We start from the raw sequence: 18,357 nt of genomic DNA on the forward strand, positions 1-18,357 counted from the left end.
TATCTCCTCTCTTTTCAAAACTTCTCTCCCTCCAATTACTTATAACCAAGTTTTTAAAAATTCTAATCTTTGATATTATTTCATATTTTCTATCACTTCGTTTAGCTCATTTTAAAGTATTTGATTATCGAGTTTTCATCTATTTTGTGAGCATATGTTGCCTGGGAAGCACATTCTGAGATAGCTTGGTATGTAGGATGTTATTAACAAGTGCATGGGTTTAACACCTATAAAATGTGGGAGAAATATTGGGCAGAGAGAGAATTCAGGTTGAATGCACTTCTAAGTACAGCCTCCACAGATCTAGCAGTGAGTTCTATAGCCAGAATGAACATTCAGAGGGGTCCTGAGCTGGGTCATGATGGCCAGGGCTTTATCAACGTGCATCAGTGTTTGGGTGTGGTCTTCTCCAGGAAGCGTTCTTGCTTTGCACAAGATGTCTGTGTTGCTGAAAAAATACCTGAAGAGGCTGACAGCTGGAATCTGCCTACTGACAGCACTATGGTCAGCTGTCAGCCTTTAGGGCAACACATCCTGTATTTGAAAGAGAATCTGGACAGCACATCTTGGTTTTCACTACACAGTCACACGGTTATTTGTTATAGCGATGTTGTCCTACTGATGATTGTTTTCTCATAATAACTTCATATAGGATATAAGCAAGATTTTTTCCCTGTACGTGAGATTGGTGTTTGTGTACTTTTAGAAGCAGAGGATGTTATATGATAATATTCCCAGTTTTGTAGCTGTTGAGCTCCCTCTTGTGTTGTCATCAGAAAGTATTCAACTGTTAACTGGAGCATCTAAACTTTCCTTGTTTGGGCTAGTATTCCTACATTAAGCAACTGATTTTTATTGCCATTGGCAGTTGTTTTCTGTTGTTCTTCTTGTTCTCCTGATATTATGACTACCAGAGATTGTTATTTTCCTCTCTTTTCCTTTTCAAAATTTCTAATACTATATTTTGGGTTCCTTGAGTATATTTTGATGATTAGATTTTTAAAAATGTGATCATGAGAGTTTTAATTTACCTTTTACACTCACTTTTTTCCTTATCATGTTTTTAAATTAAGAAATAGTTTATAAAAATAAAATACAAATATTTTGAGTGTAAGTTATTTGAAGTTTTACAAATACATGTACCACACCAACCAAGAGGTACAATGTTTTCATCACATCCAAAGTTATCTCTTGCTACCTGCCAGGTGACTCCCTACTTAGAGACAACACAGTATTTATTTCTATCAATATATTTCAATTTGCATTTCTTGATTTAGATATATATGTAATAAGATAGTATGTACTCTTGTGCGTCTAACTTCTTTCATGAAACTTAATGTTTATGAGATTCACCAATCTTACTGTGTGTAAAATAGTTTGCTCTTTTTATTGCTGTGTTGTATTCCCCTAAATGATTATGCAAAAATGTGCTTATTTATTTATCTGTCAATGGTCATTGGTTTGTTGCCAATTATGGCTATTATAAAGAAACTTGCCATGAACACTTTTTAAACAAGTCTTTTGTGGACACTTGTTTTCATTCCTCTTTTATATGTCTAGGAGTAGCATTGCTGGCTGATAAGGTAGATATATATTTAATTCTATAATAGGCAGCTTTCCAAAATGAGTCCACCACATAACACCCCCAGCAGTTGCTTCATATTCTCTTCAACTTTTGGTACCACCAGTTTAGGTTATTTTTTCTTTCTTTCATATTTTTGTACTTTTAATATCTTAGTAATTTTAGTGGAGTAAGTAGAAGTATCTCGTTTAATTTTATTTGCATTACCCTGATATCTAATTGTGTTAAACAAATTTTATTTGTCTACTGATTATTCATTCCTTTTTATTAAATCGTCCTAGTCTTTTGCTAATTTTGCTTATTTTTTAAAAATTCATTTGCCTAAATTTATGAGGTACAAGTACAATTTTGTTACATGTATATATTGCATAGCAGTGAAGTCAGGGCTTTTGGTGTATCATCAGAATAATATACACTGTTAAGCAATTTCTTATCATCCACCCTCTCCCATCCCCACTTTTGAAGCTCCATTGTTTATCATTTCACACTCTACATCTCTGTGCACAGATTATTTGGCTCCCACTTATAAGTGAGAATATGTGGTATTTGTCTTTCTGTGTCTGAATTGTTTCACTTAAGATAATAGCCTCTAGTACCATCCATGTTGCTGCAAAAGATATTTCATTCTTATTTATAGCTGAATAGTAGTCCAATCTGTCTATATACCACATTTTCTTCACCAATTCATCAGTTGATGGGCACTTAGGTTGATTCCATAGCTTTGTTATTGTGAATAGTGCTGTGATAAACATAAGTGCACAGGTCTCTTTTTGAGGGAATGATTTCTTTTCCTTTGTCTATATACCTAGTAGTGGGATTGCTGGATTGATGATAGTTCTATTTTTAGCTCTTTGAGAAATCTCCATAGTTTTTTTCATAGATATTTTACTAATATATATTCTCATCAACGGTGTATGGGCAGTCCCTTTTCTTCTCATCTTCTCCAACATCTGTCATTCTTTGTCTTTTTAATAGTAGCCATCCTGACTGGTATACCTCATGTGGTTTTTATTTGCATTTCTCTGATATTTAGTGATGTTAAGCATATTTTCATATGCTTGTTGGTCATTTGTATGTCTTCTTTTGAAAAATGTTTGTTCATGTCCTTTGCCCACTTTGTACTGGAATTATTTTTTGTTTTTGTTGTTGTTGTAGAGTTGTTTGAGTTCCTGGTAAATTCTGGGATATTAGTCCCATGTCGAATACATAGTTTGTGAATATTTTCTCCCACTGTGCAGGTTGTCTGTTTGCTCTGTTGATTATTTCTTTTGCTCTGCATCTTTTTAGTTTAATTTAGTACCATTTGTCTATTTTTGTTTTTGTTGCTTGTATCTTTGAAGTCTTAGTCATGAATTATTTGCCTAGAGCAATGTCTAGACAAGTTTGTCCTAGGTTTTCTTCTAGTGCTTTTAAAGTTTCAGGTCTTATATTTAAGGCTTTCATACATCTTGAGTTGATTTTTGTATATGATGACAGATAAAGGTTCAGTTTCATTCTGCATATGGCAATCCAATTATCTCAGCGCCATTTATTGTAAAAGGTAGCCTTTCCCCAGTATATGTTCTTGTTGACTTTGTTCAAATATCAGTTGGCCGTAGGTATGTGGCTGTATTTCTGAGTAATCTATTCTGTTCCGCTGATCTATGTGCCTATTTTTATAGCTGTACCGTGCTATTTTGGCTACTATACCACATTTTCTTAATCTACTTATGAACTGATGGGCACTGAGGTTCATTCCACACCTTTGTGACTGTGAATTGTGCTGCAAAAAACATATGAGGGCAGGTGACTTTTTGATAAAATGATTTCTTTTTCTTTAGGTAAATACTCAGTAGTGGGATTGCTGGGTTGAATGGTAGGCACATACTTATTTCTTTGAGGAACCTCCATACTGTTTTCCAGAGAGAGTGTACTAATTTGCAATCCCATCAACAGTGTATAAGCATTCATTTCTCTTTGCATCCACACCAGTATCTACTGTTTTTTTGTTTTTTAATAATCACCATTCTGATACAGGTATGTGGTATCACATTATGGTATTAATTTTCATTTCCCTGATGGTTAGTGATGTTGAGCATTTGAAGAAATGCTCATTTCTTCAAATGCTCAATATCACTAAGTATGGCCATTTGTCTATCTTCTATTGAAAAACTTCTAATCATGACTTCAGTCCACTTTTTAATGGAATTTTTTTTCTTGCTGATTTGAGTTTTTTGTAGATTCTGGATAGTACTTTATCAGATATATAGTTTGTTTATAATTTATCCCATTCTATAGGTGGTCTTTTTGCATCAGACAAACTTGTCTGGTTCAAGTTCTAAGTAGGAATGCTTTCAATTTTTCTCCATTCAGTATGATGTTGGCTGTGTTTTTATCATATATGGGTTTAATAGTTTTGAGGTATGACCCATCTATGCCTATTTTGTTAAGAGTTTTTATCATAAAAGCATGCTGAATTTTGTCAAATGTTTTTGCTGCATCTATGTAGAGGATCATATGGTCTTTGTTCTTGCTTTTATTTATATGGTGAATTACATTTATAGATTTGTGTATGTTGAACCATCCTTGCATCTCTGGGATGAAGCCCACCTGGTCATGATGAATAATTTTTTTGATGTGCAATTGATTTTGGTTTGCTAAGATTTTATTGAGAATTTTTGCACCTATATTCATAAGGGATATTAGTCTGTAGTTTTCTTTTTTTGTTGTGTCCTTTCCTGGCTTTGGTATCAAAGTGATATTATCTTTGTAGAATGAGTTGGGGAGGATTCCATCATTGTCAATGTTGAGGAATAATTTCTGCAATATACATATCAGTTCTTCTTTGTGAGTTTGGTAAAATTCAGGTGTGAACCTGTTTGGTCCAGGACTTTTTTTGGTTAAAAATTTTCTGCTTTGATGATTTGTCATCTCTGTCAATGTATGAAGTTTCTGTCAATTATGATGCTACTGTGTACATTTTCTTTTCTTTTTTCTTTTTTTTTTTTTTTTGCTGAGATCTAGTAGAATTTGCTTTATGAATCTGGGAGCTGTTGTGTTAGGAGCATGTACATTAGGATCGTTATGTCTTCTTGTTGAATTTCTCCCTTTACCATAATATAATGACCATCCTAGTTTTTTTTTAAAACATTGTTAATTTAAAGTCAGTTTTATCTGATATGAGAATGGTTACATCTGTTCTCTTTTGGTTTCCATATACATGGAATATTTTTTTTTCCATCCCTTCACCTGGAGTTTGGGTGAATCATTGTGGATTAGATTTGTTTCCTAGAGACAGCAGATACTTGAGTTGTGGATTTTTTAAATCCATGCAACCAGTCCATGACTTTTAAGTGGGGCATTCAGATCATTTATGTTGAAGGTTTATACTGATATGTGGGATGCAGTTCTGTTTAATATGTTGGGTGATATCTTATTGTTTTTTTTCTCTCTTATGCTATCGCTCTATAAAAGTTGTGAGCTTTAATTTTTGGGTGTTTTTACACTGGTTGATATCTATTGCACTATTACAAGGTTAACGAACTTTTGAGTATTTGCTGTAGGAAAGTCTAACACTGACAAAATCTCTTAATGTTCACTTGCATGGAAGTCTTTTTTTCTTCCATTATTTGTGAAACTTAGTTTTGCAAGATACACAATTCTTGGCTGATAATTGTTTTGTTTCAGAAGACTGAAAATGGGGCCACAGTTTCTTCTGGCTTATAAGGTCTCCACTGAGACCACTGCTGTTAACCTGATGGATTTTCCTTTATGGGAAGTTATTGCTTTTGTCTTGCTGCTTGTAGAATTTACTTCTTCATTTTTACCTTGGCTAAGTTGATGGCAATGCATCCTGGAAATGTCCTATTTACTATGAATCTTCCCAGTGTTTAATGACTCTTTTGTATCTAGATATCTGAATCTCTGGTGATACCAGGGATTTTTCCTTCAATTCTCTCAAATAGGTTTTCCATGCTTTTTGCCTTTTTCTTCTTCTCCCTCAAGGCTATCTATAATTTTTATGTTGGTTCACTTTACATAATCCCATATTCCAGTGTGTGATTCTTCTTTATTCTCTTTTCTGCATCTTTGACTAGATTATTTCAAGAGATGGTTCTTCATGCTCTGAAATTCTTCTTTCCACTTCATCTAGCCTGTTGTCGAAGCTTTTTGGTGTATTTGTAAATTCCCTAAATGACTTTTTCATTTCTTTAAGTTTTTTTATAGTCTTTCTTATGTTGTCTAGCTCATTTTTTTATTGATTTTATGAATTCTATTTTTTTGCTTCTTTCTGTTGGTTGTCAACTTTCTCTTCAATTCCATTCATCTTATTTTCCATCCATATTCTGAATTTCATTTCTGATATTTTGACAATTTCCTTTTAATGGGTCCATTGCCGTTGATCCATTGTGATCTCTCTGTGGGTGTCAAACTGTTTTGTTTTTTCATGTGCCAGAATTCTTTTGCTGGTTTCTTCTTATCTGAATAGTCTTCACTCAGCTCAGGGCTGATAGGTTTATAGCACACCTATTCTCCTTTGCTGGGATCTCTCCTACTTAGTGAGAAGAAGGAAAGGCCCCTAGATGGCATTTTTGTGTCCTATTCTAGAAAATTGAGCCAGTAGGGTGGTGTGGTTGCACTGAGAACCTGCAATGCAGCTGCTCTGTTTTGTACAATTCTCCCATGACTTATCACAATATAAGCTGGTTCTGGATGATCTTCATGCAGAGTGGTGGATTGTTCCTCAGACTACTGTTGGAGCCTTGGGTTGAGGGCTGGGTGAGACCCTCTCTATGGAGGGTGGCATTGCAGGGGATTGCTCTTCCCAGATCTTCCCATGAAGGTGACAGTGGCAGCTGTGATAGGCTATCTAGGGAGTGATTTGGTGTGCTGGTCTGTGAGCATTTGATTGAACTGGGTCCAGGGGTGATGGTGTATCAAGGCTGGCAGATCCCTGGAGGAATGTTGGACTGTGGGGGTGGTACCTACCAGGTAGCCAGTGCATACCTTGGGAGTGGGCTGCAGGGCTTGATGGCAGCAGGGAGCCTCATGGGGTGGAGTTTGGGGGCAGCAGTTGAGTCTCAAGGGCAAAGTCTTGGGGCCCAGGCTTAGTGCTAGAGCCTTGGAGGAGAATCTATTGGCCCAGCAGCAGTGGTAGAGCCTTAAGGACAGAGCTTTGAGCCTGACAACTGTGTTGAAGCCTTGACGGCAGGGCCACGGTGCTTGGTGGTAGTGCTAGAATCTTAGGGGCAGAGCTGTGGGCCCGGGGCAGCAGAAGCCTTGTAGTAACTGCAGCTTAGAGGCAGGACAGTTTCTATGTGGGTGGGGCTGCTGGGTCAAACAGTAGCGTGGAAACCATGGATGTGGAGGCCTAATAGCAGCATGGTGATCATGGTAGTAGGGCTGTGGGACCAGGGCCACTGGGTGACAGGGGCTCTGCATCTGCCCAGATCCCATGAGGCAGTTACTGCATGGCTTCTGCATGGTGGTGGTGTCTGAGGCACCTATTCTACTCAAGTCCCCTGTCGGTGTGTACAGGTGCTTGGCTCCTAGTCTCAGGGCATGACATGAGAGAACATCACTCTGCCTGCTCCTTCCCCAGCCTACCTGGGGTGATCCAGAGGTGTTTACAGCAATGCTGAGCCCTGTGTACACCTGGCACCCTGGATCAGACAGCTAAGAATGGCATCGGTTGTAGTAACACAGAAATGGAAGCCACCAGGTACATGCTGCACCCATTTTCTGGTGCAGTGTTGCTGCACAGACTCTGAACAGCCCCCTAATCATACCAGAGGTCTGTGGTGGATTTAGAGGTACCCTGACAGCTCAGATCATAGTGCCTGCAGGGGAGCTTGGAGCTTCAGCACTCTTTCTTCCTATTCTTCCCCACATGTTGATGCCTCCTTCAGGTACCTTTCAATCTTGCAGAATGGATTGCCCTATCATGTTCTCCTTCACTTTGAATGTCTCCCGTTGCTTCTCCAGTGATTTACAGTGCTCTTTCCAAGAAGGCCCATCCGTAGGTAAGCATCCACTTGCTATTTTCAATCCTCTCCTTGAGAGCAGCAATGTATGGGTTGCTTCTAGTCTGCCATTGTGCCCCTCCCCCTTTTATTATATTTAAATTATTAATTCTATTAGCTATTCATATATACTGAATTAAATTTGTTTGTAAGATACATATATTGTGAATATTTTCTGTGGCTTGCATTTTTGCTGTCTCAATAATGTCTTTTAATCAGGGTAAGCTTTAAAATTTTAATGAAGTTTAATTTATAATGTTTTAAAAATATTTAATGCTTCTTGTGTCTTTTCTGAGAAACATTCTCTTAAACCAAGATTAAGGAAATATTCCATTATATTTGCATCTAGAAGCCTTATAAAATTAACTCTTATATATGGTGTGAGGTTCATTTGTTTTTGTTTCCTCTCTTGACCAAATCTATTGAGACTTAATTTATATACAATAAAAGTTACCTATTTTAAGTGTATGGTTTGATGTTTTGACATCTATGTACACACATGTAACCACCACCATGATCAAGATGTAGAACATTTCCTTGGATATGAGAGAGAAGCAAGGGATTATTGGTGACAGTTTCTGCCCTACATCATGCTCAGCCTCCAACTTGTTTTTATATTATGTTGATGTTATATATACTGTTGCTTATTCATACAGATAAATCATTGCAAGTTAAAAGAGTTTTATTAGTTCCTTTTATTATGCCTCCTTGCAATACTTTTCAATTAGATACAGATATAGGAGAAGAAGCCACCCTCTGCTGTACTGGTGGAAACCATCCATGGGAAGATTATTTCAGTTTAGAACCTTCTGGGAAAATGATTTTGAGGATGGTACTGCTGAAACCACTCAGGAGAAAGTGCCACTGGGTGTTCCATTTGTTAGTAGACTACACAAATTGAAGCTCCAGACAGAAGAAAGCATGCCAGAAATGGGAGAAGAACCCATTTTAACTCGGATGTTCCTTTGGCACATTCTACTGGCAAAGCTTAATGTTGTGTCAGCTGGCAAGGGGAAACATTCCATTAACACAATCTGGATAAATAAAGAATTTGGGACTGAAAGGCAATCACATCTTTAATTTTCTTTCTTTTTTATTTTGACAGAATTCAGTTTTTACTTGTCTCTGTGAGCCTGGAATCACGTTTATGTCAACAGATGTTTGTAAAACTAACTCAATTCAAATTTTCCTGAAAATTCTATTATGTGCATTTGAAGCACTCTTCTTTTGCAAAACACAGGGCATTATGGAGCTCAATTAAAACTTCATCCAGAAAAACCACAGTAATCCCAAATATATTGATTTTTCTTTAGAATTGATTTTAACACGGCACAGATCCAAGATATCTTATGCTGATTTTCCAACTAGGTCAGTACTTACAGCTTTGTTTTGGTATTGTGGTAAGAACATTTAACATGAATCTACCATTTGCACACAATTTTAAGTAAATTATACAGTGCTGTTACCTGTAATCACAGTTTTGTACAGCTGGTTTCTAGTTTATTCAACTTGTGTAATTGAAACTTATATCCATTGAACAGGAACTCCCATTTCCTCCCTCCCCTGCTACTGGCAACCACTGTTCTACTGGCTGTTTCTATTAATTTAACTATTCCATTTCTATTAATTTAACTATTCCATTCCAGAATCAATTCCATTTCTGTGTATATATTTGAAAGAATTAGAATCAGGATATTGAAGTGACACTGACAACCCACGTTTATTGCAATATTATTCACAATAGCCAATTATGGAAACAACCTAAATGTCCACCAACAAATTAGTGGATGAAGAAGACACAGTATGCACATACAATGGAATGTTATTAAATATTATTAGTGTCCTTATAAGAAGACAAAAGAGAACTCGTCAGTCTCTCTCTGCTCGCCACCATGTGAAGATACAATTAGAACACATCCATCTGAAAATCTGAAGCAAACCCTCATCAGACACTGGATCTGTGGGTGCCTTGATCTTGATTTCCAAGCCTCCAAAATTGTTAGAAACATATATATGCTGTTTAAGTCACTGAGTCTATGGTAATTTGTTATAGCAGCTGGAACTAATTAAGACATCATTTTCTTTTTTCTTTCTTTTTTTTTTCTTTAGGGCACTATTTTCCTTTTATTTTTCTCCCCAGCATATTGTGGGAGTACAAATGTTAAGGTTACATATATTGCCCTTCCCCCCCCCCTCGAGTCAGAGTTTCAAGCGTGTCTATCCACCAGTTGGTGCGCATGGCATTTATTATGTGTGTGTATACCCATCCCCTCCTTCCCCCTCCCATCTGCCCAACACCCGATAAATGTTATTCCTATATGTCCACTTAGGTGTTGATCAGTTAATACCAATTTGCTGGTGAGTATATGTGGTGCTTGTTCCTCATTTTCATTTCTGTGGTGTCAATTATAGTGGCTTCTCATCTGATTTAATTTACTTAAAACTTCTTTTTTCTTAATCTAGATAACTGTCAATTTTGTTTATCTTTTCAAAAAACTAGCTCTTGGTTTTATTGAATTATTTCTATTGTTTTTATATCCTCTCATTTATTTTTGCTTTAATCTTTATAATTCCTTTAGGTGTAAAGTTAGATGGTTTATTTGAGCTCATTCTTTCTGTAATGTAGGTATTTCTTGCTATACATTTTTATCTTAGTATTTTTTTTGTTACATTCCGTAAGTTTTGATGTATTGTCTTTTTATTTGTCCTGAGATACTTTCTAGTTTCTCTTTGATTTCTGCTATAACGCAATGGTTGTTCAAGAATGTGTTATTTAATTTCCACATATTGTTAAATTTCCCAGTGTTTTTTGTTTCCTGCTATTGATTACTAGCTTCATTCTATTGTGGTCAGAAAAGATACTTGGTGTGATTTCAAACTTCTTATATTTATTGAGAATTTATTTGATCCAGCACGTGACCTATCCTTGAGAATGTTCTATGTACACTTGAGAAGAATGTGTATTCTTCTGCTGTTGAGTGGAATGTTCTGTATATACTGTCTCACTCTCTCTGGCCTGTGTGGTTTCTGCAGGGAAATCCACTGGCTGTGTTATAAAGGCACCCTTGTATTTTACAAGGTTTCATAATTCTTTCTTTGTCTTTGTCTTTGACTTTTGACAATTTGATTTTAATGTATCCATGTGTATAGTTTTTTGGGTTTATGCAATTTGGGATTCTTTGGACCAATGGACACGAATCTGGTTGTTCATTTCCCTTTCCCAATTTGGAATGCTTTTTATCATTACTTCTCTAAATAATCTTTTTGCCCCTTTCTTTCATCATTTTTTGGGTGATGTTTTCTGACCTCCATGTTTCCTGATGAGAAGTCAGCAGGCATTTCACTCATTGCTTGATGTTTTTTTGTTTTTGTTTTTTGATCTGCTCTCAAGTTACTCTTTATCTTTTATTTACATCAGTTTGACTCTGATGTGCTTAGAAATGATTTTCTTTGTACTTATCATGTTTGAGATTTGTTGAGATTCTTGAATCTATAATTCTCCGTCTTTAAGAAATTGTGGCCATTATTGTTTTAAATAAATTTTCTACTTTATTCTTTAGCTTATCCTTTTCTATAACTCCAACTAGACCAGTGTTAGACCATTTCATATAGTTCCCCAGGCACTTGAGGTTCTGTTAATCTTTATTTCCATTGTTTTCCTACCTTTTTCACATTGTATTACTTCGATTCATCTGTTTTTATGGTCACTGTTTCTTTTCTCTATTATCTCCATTTGGTTGCTAAAACCATCTATTGAAGGCTTTCCTTTTTGAGACAATGTATTTTTTAGTTGTATGATTTCCTGTGATTCTTTCTTTGATTTCCATTTCTTTTACAAGATTTACTATATGCTTATCCATTGTAGACATATTTTTCTTTATATATTTGGCCATAGTTATCATAGCTGTTTTAAAATTTTGGTCTACTATTTTCAACATTGAGTTATATTTTATTAGATCTACATTGACTGCTTTCTTTCCTTAGATTGGGCTATATATTCTTGGTTTGTTTTATGTGAAATAACTAGGATTTTACCGGGGATCTGGTAAATACTATGTAGAGATTGTATTATATCAATTTTGTAATTTTATAATTGTTGTTCTTTTTAGTGTTAGCAGGCAGGTAATTTGGTTGAACTCAAAAGCTTGTTCTTTTGGGTGGTTGTTCTTATCTGTTTAATTCTTTCATACTTCTGGGATGCCTTGAATATATTCCACACATATGTAGTTTAGGGGTTGGCCATAGATTTGGCTGAACTAATAAATAGAAGTTGAAGTTCTCTTTCTGCTCTCCCTACATCCAGGATTTTCTCATCATGTTCAGCAAATATGGTTATTTTAAACTTTGTCCTATGTTTTTTCATGCATGCAGACAATGAAGTTAAAAGACAGCTAAGGAAACAAATACACTGAACCGCTGGTGATCTCAGCCTATGATCCACAATTCACCTGCACTCATCATTTGATGTTCTGATATAAGTTTAGATATAGGAGATTATGGGTTACTTTTCTTGTTTATTTACTAAATCCAGTTTGAGTTGAATTTTTAACTTTTTTTCAGTGCAGGACTTAATGTATTTGGAAGCCTTCTCAAGTATTTCAGTCAGGAGACAAATCCCACCTCATTCATTCCCTGCCATAGGATTGGGTAAAAAGGTCTGTGAAACCAATCACACATTGCTCCAACTTCTAGACTACAGAAAGAATCTAAGAATGTTGGTCAAATCCCATATAGAAAGAATGTTAGACTGAGCATCTCTCAGCTTTTTTAATCACGTCAGTAAGAGTGCATATTAAAGACTTATCTCCATTTTTTCCTATTATTTCAATAAAGCCAGCTTAAGGAAAAATAAATATAGTGCATATAGGGAAACTAAGTCAAGTGAAACCGAGAATGAGAAAAAGATTGATTCATTAGGCCAATGAATATACATTAAATGTTTATTATATATCAGGCAACATCCTAAAAAATGGGGCTAAAACATTTAGCAAAACACAACAAAACCCATGCTATAAAAACAGAAACTAGAGATATGTAAAGGGGAAAATATAATAATTGCACATTAAAAAATATAATAATTGCACGTAAAACTGTAATAGATGTTAAGAAGAAAAAGTAAGTTACAGATGATGTTTTTCAGAGGTTTACCTCTGCATCAAGAGTGAATATAATGGGACCAGGCATGGTGGCTCACACCTGTAATCCTAGCACTCTGGGAGGCTGAGGAGGGAGGATCACCCGAGCTCAAGAGTTCTAATACTAGCCTGAGAAAGAGTGAGGCAATCATCTCTACTTAAAAAACAAACAAACAAAAAAGAATGTGTATAATGATATAATGCAATTACCTTTCTCTGACTGTGGAATGAAAAGATATATGCTTATGTACATGAACCATATTGGAATATTTGAGATGGAATATGTATCATACTTAGTTTATTGGTAACCTGAGTTTAAACTCCAGTTAAAAAAGGAATGGCTATCTTTAACTTCCTGGAAAATGCCCTCAAGTATATGAGAATATGATGAAAGGTAGCTCCTGCTTTGGGGGTCCTGCCTGAGTCCACAGTAATTGTGTCAAGAAGTGATTCTATAAGTGTGACTAACTGTGATATTTTTTTCAGATTTATTTCTGCCTTGAAACTTTAGAGGTCTTTGACAGTTTTCTTTAAAGAATTATGCAGTACCAAGACTCGGGACTTGGTCAGAATCCTGTGGGGAAATGTTTATTCAGGAAGATGCACTGAACAGACCGGATGTCCAAGAAACTCTCAAACTCAGCTGCTATTAGAAAAGACTGTTGGGAACATCTGAAAATTGCTGGAAGCAGCAGTAGCTACCACGGGATCTCTGTTGGTAACTTGTGACAACGCTGGATATAATTGGAAAGAAAAAGACTCTGAGGTCAGGAATCCTCTCATTTGGGAGCTTTTCCTGCTCTGAGAGCACCTGCTGAGAACTAACAACAGGAACTTGTCTCTGCTGGGAGCCATTGGCAGGATCTGCAGCAGGAGAGTAAGGCAAGGGAGCCCTTGTTGCTAAGTGCTTTCCATTCTCTCTGCCACCCACTCATGAAATCCTGAGGGATAGTAGAGATGGTTGATTTTTTTTTTTTCATATTATCTCACAGAGGAGGAAGAATAACAATTTCTAGGAAACTTGGAAGTCTAGACATTGTATTATTTGAGTCCCACAATAGAGAGCTTGACTTCTAGCCTAATTCAAATTCAGGGTAGGATAACAGTGGCACACAAATGTAAAACAGGCACTTAATTGATCTCTCTCCAACCCCACATTCTCTCTCCTCTACCACCTTGAGTCAGACTATTAGGGAGTTGTAGGAAAGAATGAGAATAATTGGGGAGACTGCCCATGCCTTTGAGGGTGTTACTCACAAGACAGTACTCCTATTCCCAGCCCTTGACTCGATTGGAGGTCTTTTCATCTCCAGAATACTAGAAAAAAGCAGTATATCACCTTTGTGACCTGCACCTAAATACTCCACAACTTTCCTTCAGTCTCCATGTCTGCTCTTTGCTGCTGTTTCTCAAGATTTTCAACTTTATCAGCAAAAACACCACTTTTCCCCCCATCACTTATATTGTGTTCCTATGCTCCTCTCTTTGGTGAAGCAATTGAATTTTTATGTTACAGATGAACTTAGGCGGAAAGGGAGAATTTTGTTTCTTCTTTGATTTTAATTGTCCTGGTGAAGTTCAAGGACAAAGAAAGTTTCTAAAAAGACCTCGAAAAAGACAGCCCTGCATTACCTCTTGTAATATGGGTTTCCCATATTCACTTTCACTTCCTTAATTTGTACTTCCTTCAGCTTCTAATGAGCCACCAGGGAACCTGGGAGAGACAGCTAACTAATTGCCAATGCCAGTTTTTTTCCTGTTTCTTTTTTCCCATTAGACCTATGAGATTTTGAATCCATGCTGTTTTCTGTATCCCCTTTGCTAATTGAGAGAAAGAAGGAACTGTGCCAAAAATAATGTTGCAATAATAGTTCCCTAGAGTTTTGGAAAGCGTAAATATCAATCAGCATATTGGGGCCATAACTAATAAGAAACAAAATAAAAGTTTTTCAGTGATGCTTTGGGGGATAATGCTCAGAATTCTCAGCAGAGGAGGTAGGAATACACAGTTTTGGGCATTGAGATATCAGTGGCAGAAAAAAAAATAGAATAGTGTTATTTCAAAATAGAAATGGTTTATAATAATACTAATTTTTGAATCTCATTTGGTTAGATTTCTGGGTTTGGGTGAATTCTAACAACTATGCTCTAGGGAACATAGGAAAATAGCCATTGTTGAGTTATTTTATGTGGGAAATTGAGTAAAGATAATATTTGAATCTACTGACAGAGAAATGCCAGTCACCAGTGATAATTTTAGAAATGCTCTAATTTTCCCATGGACTTTATTCTGTCTATCTAGTTATTTGGTGATGTTGAAAGAAGAGCACGTGAGGAGAACAAGGCATGAATATATAAGATAGCTTGAAAAGATGAAAGATAGTATGAGGCTTGAAGGGAGATAAAACTGAGCTTTGCCAAGTGAACTGTGACAAGCAGAGAGAGAGAGAGAGCTTGAAGCAAATGCCATAAAATATATTCTCCAGAGCCCATGGTACTCACTACCTCTTTATTAACCATATTTGGAAGACCAATTCCTTTAGGAAGTGTCCCTTGGATAACTGAAAAAAAAAAAAAGAAAAAAAACAGATACCCATATCTCTCTGCAAAGAATGAGCTTTCAACATTCAGTTCATTCATCTTCCATTCTCAAATGTCACATGAAAGTATTATCTGGTGACAAAGATATATTAGAAAAGTTTAATAAGCAGTGAGGGAGCAAAGAGAAGTGAATGTCTAACTAAGCTATCATTCTTTACAGACCTTCTGCTGTCTTTGAATCTCAGTATCCTAACATTCTGTGGACAAATAATCTACTGCATCAGCCTCAGGGATGGAAACTGAGGAGGTAAATAAACTGCATTCTCCAGGGAAGAAGATTCTGCTGGGTTTTTGTTTTGTTGGCCATAAGTTGATGTGTAAAGTATTGTGAAGAGCCAGAGTGAGAAAACAAAACAAAACAAAAAACAATGGTAGGGAAATTCATAAGGGATAAATATGATTCATGTTCTACAGTTTCTCAGTTGTGTGACAGATTAACATGTGAGCAAAACAATTAAAACTATGCAATGTGATCTGGTAGGTTGTGGACTGAATCTCTGTTCTCATATATCTCCTTCCAGCACCTTTTTCATGAGCTTAAATACTGTATTTTACAGATGCTCTTTAAAAACAAAATACTTAATAATAAACTCATTAAACAAATAGCTTTTAAGTAGCAATTTGCCTTTAGAAGCTCTGAGGAGTACAAAATTACCCCCAAGTGTTTTACACTCTGGTATATGAGAAAGTGTATTTAAGGTCATCTAATTAATAAGTGATTAAACCATTGTATATTGATAATTTTTGGAAATAGTATTGTGCTGGACACTAACAAAAAAAATTAAAATTTGTGTAATCGGCTGTTGCTCTTCATGAACTTAGAGTATTATCTATCTTCTGTGACACATTCCACTATATGATTTTAAAAAGTTGCTAAGTAATTTAAGAGAAAGGCAAGTTTCTATCACTCTTATCTTTGGAAAGCAGAGTTGCTAGAGGTGGCAGTTTCTAATTGGGTGATCAAGAATGAATGCAAATTGGATGGATGTTTTCCAGATAAAGGGAAAAATATGAGCAAAAGCACTGAGGTGAGATGATGCAAGATGAAAAAAAACAGTCTTGCTGTGGTAAAACTCTCTCTTTTATTGCTGCATTTGGAGAAAGGAGTTAGACAGGGAGAGGAGAGAAGAGTTCTTAAAGAAGGCAAGATGATTTAGTGCCATTCCTGCTAAGAATGATACTCTGCTTAAGAAAACTGTATAATATGAACAATACATACTTATTAATTTATAAATAAATGAACACATTAATTTCCTAATTTATATTTTAAGTAGGCAATGTGAAAAGATCATCTAGACTTAAACACTGTAAGAGATGTAGAAATTATACTAGAAACAGATGTAATAAAAGTATTTTGAAACAATACTATTACTTGACATGATCAGTAGGGCATTTGCTACTAACATAAAAGTTTAATCCATAGTAGAAGTCAGTTTCTGAATCTTTCAGAGTAAACTATCTGTTCCTTCATTTTTGTTCTCTGTAGGTCGATCTCAGGGGTCAAGGCAACCAAGCTAATTTCTCCTCTGTCACAGAGTTCCTGTTGCTGGGGTTCTCTAGCCTTGGAGACATCCAGCTCATCCTTTTTGCTGTTTTCCTGTGTCTATATCTGATTATTCTGAGTGGCAATATCACCATTGTCACTGTCATCCACCTGGATCACAGCCTCCACATACCTATGTATTTCTTCCTAGGGGTCCTCTCCATTTCTGAGACTTGCTACACCTTTGTCATCCTGCCCAAGATGCTCATAAATCTGTTGTCTCTACTCAGAACAATCTCCTTTACTAACTGTGCCACTCAGATGTTCTTCTTTCTTGGTTTTGCTGTCACTAATTGCTTGCTCCTGGGAGTGATGGGTTATGATCGTTACGCTGCCATCTGCCATCCACTTCGCTACCCCATCCTTATGCGCTGGCAGGTATGTGGACAACTGGCAGCAACTTGTGCTGTAATTGGTTTTCTGTTCTCGCTGATAGGCTCCCTTTTAGTTTTTGAACTTCCTTTCTGTGGCCCAAACAAGATCAACCACTACTTCTGTGACATCTCACCAGTTATCCGGCTTGCCTGTACTGATACCCACATCAATGAGCTAGTCATCTTCATTGGTGGAGTCCTAGCACTTATGGTCCCTCTGACTTTTGTTTGTGTCTCCTATGGCTTCATTGTTCGCACCATCCTGAGGATACCATCAGTTGAAGGCAAGCGGAAAGCCTTCTCTACCTGTGCCTCCCATCTCACTGTGGTTATTGTCCACTATGGCTGTGCCTCCTCTGTCTACCTGCGACCATCAGCCAAGGACTCGTCCAGCAAAGACAAGCTAGTGACAGTGACCTACACAGTTGTGACTCCATTATTGAATCCCATGGTATACAGCCTCAGGAACAAGGATGTTCAGACAGCCATTCGGAAAATGATTGGCCGAGGAGGATTTTATCCTAAATCTCTATAATGAGACTATTTCTTATCTGTCGAAAGAGTCTTTCTGAGGACATGGTAGTAATTACAGTGCTGATAATATTCCCTTATAATTTACATAGCACTTTACCACTTTACTAGCCCCATAGTGTAAGCTTTCCATTGTGTTGATGGGCTTTGTGGGGTGTAACTGAAAACTTGGACTTATTGAAAATCAGGTCCAACTCTCAAATACTTTTCAGACTTGCACAAACGAGTATCTTGATTTCTCAGGATACCTAAAGGATAATTTTAGTCTCTCCAGTGAAGGATGAATAAAACACCGTGGATAATAATTCAGTATAGAAGATTTAACTATTACAACTTCTCTACGATTTAGGAAAATCTTAAGGTACTTCACCAAAAGATCATGGAGAAAATAGACCAAATATAGTAGAACATTATTCATATGTTAATAGTTTGAGCTACCAGTGTTGGAAAAGATCCAAGGTTATTATTTCTACTGCTCTGTCATTGTAGGAGTCTCACTTGCAGCATTCCAGTCTCAATTAACTGCTAAATAAGGAGTCATAGCACTTTAAATATCTCTAAGTGTTATAAAGTTTCACTTTTATGTGTC

General features: G+C 36.4%; 1 protein-coding gene across 1 annotated transcript; it reads left to right on the forward strand.

Moving 5' to 3' along the window:
* Nucleotides 1-327: 327 nt before the first annotated feature.
* Nucleotides 328-17,772, forward strand: LOC105862414 (olfactory receptor 10R2-like). The gene is made up of 2 exons (XM_076010419.1): nucleotides 328-504; nucleotides 16,807-17,772. The coding sequence occupies exons 1-2, from the start codon at nucleotides 328-330 to the stop codon at nucleotides 17,770-17,772; spliced, it is 1,143 nt and encodes a 380-aa protein (XP_075866534.1).
* The last annotated feature ends 585 nt before the right edge of the window (nucleotides 17,773-18,357 follow it).

Source organism: Microcebus murinus, chromosome 2, assembly GCF_040939455.1.
Source record: "Microcebus murinus isolate Inina chromosome 2, M.murinus_Inina_mat1.0, whole genome shotgun sequence".
In the NCBI taxonomy this organism is placed as follows: Eukaryota; Metazoa; Chordata; class Mammalia; order Primates; family Cheirogaleidae; genus Microcebus; species Microcebus murinus.

Coding starts and splice junctions, on each gene's coding strand:
- LOC105862414 (XM_076010419.1), top strand. CDS start 328: ATGAACATTCAGAGGGGTCCTGAGCTGGGTCATGATGGCCAGGGCTTT. Junction 505..16,806: donor TGCCTACTGACAGCACTATG/GTCAGCTGTCAG, acceptor TGTTCTCTGTAG/GTCGATCTCAGGGGTCAAGG.